General features: G+C 45.8%; 1 protein-coding gene across 1 annotated transcript; it reads left to right on the forward strand.

Annotated features, from left to right (window-relative positions):
- Positions 1–5112: 5112 nt before the first annotated feature.
- H1-7 (H1.7 linker histone) lies at positions 5113–6288 on the forward strand (the record flags this gene model as incomplete). The annotated part of the gene is made up of 1 exon (XM_080939288.1): positions 5113–6288. One exon carries the CDS (start codon positions 5113–5115, stop codon positions 6286–6288), a length of 1176 nt encoding a protein of 391 aa, XP_080795414.1.
- Positions 6289–7655: the final 1367 nt, after the last annotated feature.

A 7655-nucleotide genomic window follows, 5' to 3' on the forward strand; every position in this document is an offset into this window, starting at 1 on the left:
TTCTCCCTCCCAAGTGGGATTGAGGTATCCTCATTTGGGTTCTTCAGCTGGTTAACCTTCTTGAGTTCTGTGGATTGTATCCTGGTTAATCTGTACTTTTATGGTTAATGTCCACTTATTAGTGAGTACATGCATGTCCTTTTGGGTCTGAGTTACCTCACTCAGGATGATAGTTTCTAGTTCCATCCATTTGCCTGAAAAACTCATGTCGTCCTCATTCTTAATAGCTGAGTAGTATTCTATTGTGTAAATGAACCACATTTTCTGTATCCATTCTTCTATTGTGGGGTATCTGGGTTGCTTCCAGCTTCTGGCTATCACAGATAAGGCCATTATGAACATAGTGGATCATGTGCTCCTGTGGCATGGTGGGGCATCTTTTGGGTATATTCCCAAGAGTGGTATAGCTGGGTCTTTAAGTAGATCTATTTCCAATTTTCTGAGGAACCTCCAGAGTGGTTGTGCCATTTTGCAATTCCATCAGCAATGAAGGAGTGTTACTCCTTCTCCACATCTTTGACAACATCTGCTGCTACCTGAGTTTTTGATTTTAGCCATTCTGATTGGTGTTAGGTGAAATTGGCGTAGGAGTCATTTTAATTTGCATTTTCCTGATCACTAAGGACTTTAAACATTTCTACAAGTGCTTCTCAGCTATTTGTGATTCCTTTATTGTGAATTCTCTGTTTAATTCTATACCCCCATTTTTTTGTTTGTTTGTTTTGGTTTGGGTTTTTTGTTTGTTTGTTTGTTTTTTGGTTTTTTGGTGGCTAGCTTCTTGAGTTCTTTATATATTTTGGATAATAGCTCTCTATCAGGTGTGGGGTTAGTGAAGATTTTTTCCCCAATCTGTAGCTTGTCTTACTATGTCCTTTGCCTTACAGAAGCTTTCCAGTTCCATGAGGTCCCATTTATCAATTGTTAATCTTAGAGCCTGAGCCATTAGAGTTCTGTTCAGGAAATTTCCTCCTGTGCCAATGAGTTTGAAGCTCTTTCCCACTGTCTCTTCTACTAGATTCAGTGAGTCTCATTTTACATTGAGGTCCTTGATCAATTTGGACTTGAGCTTTGTGCAAGGTGACAAATATGTATCTATTTTTATTTTTCTACATACAAACTTCCAGTTAGACTAGCACCATTTATTATAGTTGCTTTCTTTTCTCCATTGTATATTTTCACTTCTTTGTCAAAGATCACATGTCCATAAGTATGTAGTTTTATTTTATTTCTCAGTCTTCAGTACTATTCCATTGATCAACCTGCCAGTCTCTGTACCAACAGCATGCTGGTTTTATCACTCTTGCTCTGTAGTGTAGTTTGATGTCAGGATGGCAATTCTCCCAGAAGTTCTTTTATTGTTAGGAATTGTTTTCGCTATTCTGAGTTTTTTGGTTTTTTCCAGATAAACTTAAAAAGCCTATACTCAGCAAAACTGGAAAATATAGATGAAATGGATGATTTTCCAGACAGATACCACATACCGAAGTTAAATTAAGAGCAGGTAAACTACATAAACAGGCCCATATACCCTAAGGAAATAGAAGTCATTAAAAACCTCCCAACCAAAGACAGCCCAGGACCAGATGGCTTTAGTACAGAAATCTACCAGACCTTCAAAGAAGAGCTAATGCCAACATTTCTCAAACTATTCCATAAAATAGAAACAGAAGAAACATTACCTAATTCATTCTATGAAGCCATAATTACTTTGATACCTAAACCACACAAGGACCCAACCCGAGAGAGAGAGAGAGAGAGAGAGAGAGAGAGAGAGAGAGAGAAAGAGAGAGAGAGAACTTCAGATCAATTTCACTCATTAATATCAATGGGAAAATACCCAATGAAATTCTCACAAACTGAATCCCAGAACACATCAAAACCATCATCCACCATGATCAAGTAGGCTTCATCCCAGGGATGCAAGGTTAGTTCAATATATAGAAATCCATTAACCCAATCCACTATATAAACAAACTCAAAGAAAAAAAATCACATGATCATCTCATTAGATGCTGAAAAAGCATTTGACAAAATACCACACTCCTTTGTGTTAAAAGTGTTGAAAACATCAGAAATTCGAGGCCCATACCTAAACATATAAAAGCAATACATAGCAAACCAATAGCTAATATCAAATTAAATGGAGAGAAACAAACAATCCCACTAAAATCAGGGACAAGACAAGGCTGCTCACTCTCCCCATATCTATTCATTATAGTACTTGGAGTTCTAGCCAGAACAATAACACAACAAAAAGAAATCAAGAAAATACAAACTGTCAAAAAAAGAAGTAAAGGTACCACTATTTTCAGATAATATATTATACACAAACAAACCCAAAAACTCTACCAGAGAACTTCTACATGTGATAAACAACTTTAGTAACGTGGCTGGATATAAAATTAACTCAAATAAATCAGTAGCCTTCCTTTCTACAAATGATAAACAGGCTAAGAAAGAAAATAGGGAAACAACACCCTTCACAGGAGTCACAAATAAGATAAAATACCTTGAGGGTAACTCTAACCAAACAAGTGAAAGATCTGTACGACAAGAACTTCAAGTCTCTCAAGAAAGAAAACGAAGATCTCAGAAAACAGAGATCTCCCATGCTCATGGATTGGTAGGATTGGTAGATAACAAAAATGGCCACCCTACCAAAAGCAGTCTACACAGCCAATGCAATCCCCAGCAAAATCCCAACACAATTCTTCAAAGATATGGGAATAGAAACTCACGTGCTCTTAGTCTGATTTTACTCCTGGTAGGGACAACATGGAACCGTCATTCACAGTAGTCTTAGCGGACCACAGGAAGGACTGCCAGACTCAGCAATTTAGACTTGTCAATTTGCCATCCTAGATGAGAGGGACATCTGTGACAATGGTTTCTGCAAGTTTTTTTTCTAGCTAGAGTCTCTTGCCCAGTTACAAGCTTGCTTTCTTAATCCTTGAGCCAGGCTGTCTGGAAACAGAGGTCTGCTCTCTTGGATGCCTGTGGGCTGGCCCGCACTGGGAGCTGTCAAGCAACTCCCCCAGTCGGTCGGGGAGCAGTCACCCAGCAGCTGTGGGGGAGGAGCAGTCACTCTCCCTGCTCAGATCCCCTTTCTAAGGAACTTCAAATTTACTTTCCTTTCTTTCCTTACCAATCTTCTACTCCACTTTCTGCTCTTTGTCACTGTGAACATGGCTAGGAATATTGAACAAGAACCAGTCCATAGGCTTTCTTGAAATTTCCTCCACTAAACATATTATTCCATCACTTTTGAATTCAGCCTCACTCCAACAATAAGAACGGTCCTTTGCTCACATCCAGGTAGAGATGGTGTTCCCTTCTGAAATGTCTAAGCCTTTACTGTCCACAGTATGATTGGCGTTGCTGTCAGATTGTCTCTGTTCCTAACTTGCAAACTCATCCACACTCCTTGCGAAAACCAGCCCAAGGCTTATCCACCACACGGACAGGGGTTTTTTCAGGTCAGTAGCCCCATTTCTTTAATTTTCTGTACTGTTCATTTTTCCCGGACTGGGCACAGCTGAAGAGAGGAAGTATGGTTTGGGATAGAGGAGAAGATGCGGCAGAGCTCACTGCAGTGTGAACAACGGGACAAAAACTTTCTCATCCCAGAGGACCAGGAAGCAGAGAAATCAATAGGAAGAAGGTTACATAATCCTCAGTGTCCTGCTCCCCACCCCAGACTCCATTTCTCTAATTCCACATCCTCTCAAAATAGCAACACTAGCAAGGGACCAGGTATTCAAACCTGCGTGAGCCTGCCAGAAACGGTTCACATTCTCTGCTTTGCTTATGAACTCAGGTCTTTCCTCCGGTGTCCACCGCCCCCAGCTCCTCAGCTGCCCCTTCTCTGTGCTCCTTCTGGCCTCTGCAGTCTGGCTGTATCCTACGATGCGCACTTTGGCTCTTTGATGCTCATGTCTCCTCTCACTGCTTTCCCTTGGGAAGATCCTTTGGCTGGGACAGTAACAGGTTTGAGACAAGGACTGGCTTTGTAGCCTGAGCTGTTCTCCCATTCGGGATCTATGAGCTCAGCCTCCTAAGTATGAGGCAGGATGTTTGTTCAGTTTTAGATGCTCAAGTAGCCTTTTACAACTGTCCCTGACCTGTGACAGAACCAGGGAAACAGCTGTTCTTAGGAGCCGACAGGTGCTTCTACCAGGCAATGACTCCCGAAAGAAGAGCAGAAGACGTGTCCCCTTCTTGAGTGGCAGCTCCATGGAACTTCCTGGGCTTAACTGTTTTTGACCTGGGTTTTCTCTGGGTTGGGGCATTTGTGCTCCCTCCTGTGTTGGTTGCTCTGGTGGGAGGCAGGTGGAGGGGGTGGGGATTGCGGGGTGGGGGAGGGTACTAAGGTGTGGCTTGTTCCTCCTCTGCCTTCTCTGGAAAAGAGATTTCCCAGTCACTACAGTGTGGGAGTCTACTGACCTCTTGAGGCTGCCTCTACCTCCTACACAGGCCTCTGACCCTATCTTTCTGAGGTTATCCGATTCCGACTCTTGCTTGATATATATTGAAACCTGCCGAAAACATTTTTTTTTTTACAGGACATGGAGTGTCTCGGCACAAATATGTCCAGGAAGAAAAACTGCACAAGAAGGAGAAAGAATAAAAGTCTTCTCTCATTTCCCTTGGGGAAATTTTTACTTAAGTGTTGAATGGGGGTTTTTGTTTGGGGTTGGGGCTTTGTTTATTTGGGTTTTGTTGTTGTTGTTGTTGTTGTTTTCTTTTGTCTTCTTTGCAGTCGTTTTTATTTGTCCATTCTCGCTTCCCCCTTAGCTTTATATCTCTAAATAGGTTTTCCTTAATTTCTACAGAGTATATCCTTTCCAAATATTCACATTTTTAGCAAGAACCGGCCAGGAACAACCCATGGGGGTGACGATCACACTGGCAATTGTTAGATACATGCAGATGTGAAGGGTTGGGATGGCGCAGAGGTCAAAGGAGAGCACTGGCCTGCATCTGCCTTTCAACCGGGGGTGGGGGGTGGGGGGGAGGGGCTTTGTGACGTAGGCACCTCAGAACCCCACACCTGCTGAGGCGGGAGGCCAGTTCAAAGCGGGTGGCCCCCCGCGACTGGGGGGAAGCGGGGCCATGGCTGAGGCTGCCCAGTCCAGTGAGGAATCCCAAGGCACAAAATTTACGATCCAGATCCAGCAGCCTGTGAAGAGACCCCTGAGGTCTCCGGCCAGGCGGGGTGCACAGTCCGTGCTCAGAGTGTCCCAGCTGCTGCTGAGGGCCATTGCAGGCCACCAGCGCCTAACTCTGGCTGCGCTCAAGAAGGAGCTGGGAAACGCCGGCTACGAAGTGCGCCGGAAGATATCCTCTCAGCACTCGAGGGAATCCACCAGGTCAGAGAAAGGCACGCTCCTGAGGGTCAGCGGCAGCGACGCTGCGGGCTACTTCAGGGTCTGGAAGATTCCAAAGACGAGGAGAAAGCCCGGGTCCCATTTGGCGCTGAGCAGCCACTCTTCTGGGAAGACTGTGCTCAAATTCCCCAGACCACGCAGGTCCCGCTCGCGTCGCAAGGCGGCCAAGAAGGCCAGAGAAGTCTGGAGACGCAAGGCCAGGGCTTTGAAAGCAAGGTCCAGAAGGGCCAGCTCGAGGGACAGGTCAAGAACCAGGTCAAGGGCCAGCTCGAGGGACAGGTCAAGAACCAGGTCAAGGGGCAGCTCGAGGGCCAGGTCAAGGACCCGGTCATTGGCCCTTTCAAGGGCCAGATCAAGGGCCAGATCAAGGGCCAGATCAAGCGCCAGGTCAAGCGCCAGGTCAAGCGCCAGGTCAAGCGCCAAGTCAAGCACCAGGTCAAGGGCAGGGTCTAGAGCTAAGGACCTAGTGCGTTCCAAAGCCAGGGAACTGGCTCAGGCCAGGGAAAAGGCTCGTGCCAGAGTCAGGACACAAGACTCTGTCAGGGCCAAGGCACAGGAGTGTATCAGAGCCAAGGAGCAGGAGTATGTCAGTACCAAGGAGCAGGAGGGTGCCAAGGCTAGGGAACAGGTACTTATCGGAGCCAGGGAGGACGCCGGGATCAAGGCGATCGACGACAGAGTACAGCTTACAAAGGAAGGCACCAGTCCTTGGTCTGCAGACGAGAAGAGGCCAAGATCCAAACCCAGGGAAGAGAAGAGACAGGAACCTGAGAAGTCAGTAAAACTGACCATCCAGAAGCCAGCTGTGGCCAAAGTGGACAATGCTCTCAGCAGACAAGGAAAAGCATGCACAAAGTCTTCTACCAATAGTGGTCATCCTGGGGACTCTGGGACTCCTTAACGCCAGAACTGTTCCTCTGGGCACTGTTGCCTTTTCAGATGGGCTCCAAGGAGATCGGCTCTCCTTCATTGAAGCAATTTACAAGACCTTCCCGTGTCTGTGTTTCCTCTTGCTCACCACCGGAAGGGGAACGGTGGGATGTTGAGGGGAGATCTATAGCTGGGTTTAGGAGGTGAGCTGAGATTCTGCTAGTCCCACAAGACTCAGAGATGTGCCTTTCTTGAGGGTGGGGTGGGAGAGAGGATTGTGGTAGGGGATGACTGTCGGGAGTCGGGGGAGGCAGTAAGCGAGAGTTAAAGGTTTTTTTTTTTTTTTTTTTTTTTTTTTTTTTAAAGGAAAAGAGACAGGAAGTAGAGACAGGAAGAGGGACATCACCAAGGTTACACAAGAATGCCCATCAGGGACACTGTCAAATCCTCAATGCAGTTTTTGAGAAGAGGGCAAGGGAAGAAAAACAGCCTTTCGATGTCCTAGTGATTCAGACATGGTCTTAAAATTCATTTTAGGGTAAAATTTGATTGCAGGATTTTGTAGCTTTCATCCGGAATCACGGTGTTTTCATCGAGAAAAACACACAACTTCTTGGGTGTGAAAGGTATGCGTTCATGAGAACATGTGTAGAACCATCTGGCACAGGGTGGGCTTGGCGCCGTGTAAGTACTCATGTCATGCACAAGCATTAAGTGTGTGTAAGTGGTTCCTGCTGGGAAGCAGAGAGGCGCTGGTTGGGGGTCTTGGGAAAATCATGGTTCCCGACATAGCTCTCTCTCCTGACATTAGCCACTTGTTCAGCCTCTGTGACCTTAGGTTGTTTCTCTGTACGATCCTGGGATTGTGCAGGGGACACTTTAAGCGTCGGTAAAGTGAGGACTTGTGAAAGTAGCTTTTATTCTCCTATAGTCATTGTTGCCCCAAAGGCCATTACCACAGTCCACTAACCCAGGTCTAGTCCTGGAAGCTTCTAGCTCCATGCAATCTTATCCAGGCCTAGAATGTGTTCAACCTCTAAGACTTACCGCTGAATACTCCCACCCCTTCCCAGTTCTTCCTGATCTCTGGCAGATTCAGCTCAGCTGGTCTGGCTCAAATTCCTCTCCATGCTGACTGATTCAATCTGGCTTCTCTCAGCTCCTCCTGAATTGCTCTGCTTGGCCTCAAACTATCTCGGTCAATCTCTTCGAGTCATCTGATTCCTTCTCATCCTCTGGCTCATTCTGTCTTCACCTGTGTCTAACTTGTTCCCTCTTCAAACTATCTCTGTAAAACTCTCCTGGTAAAGCTGCCTTTCCTCGCCTTGTGAGACTTGGGCGTATCCTATTCTGTCAGATCTGTCTCTGATTCATCACTTTGTCTGCCACTCAACTAGA

Source organism: Micromys minutus, assembly GCF_963924665.1.
Source record: "Micromys minutus genome assembly, chromosome: 27".
Lineage (NCBI taxonomy): Eukaryota > Metazoa > Chordata > Mammalia > Rodentia > Muridae > Micromys > Micromys minutus.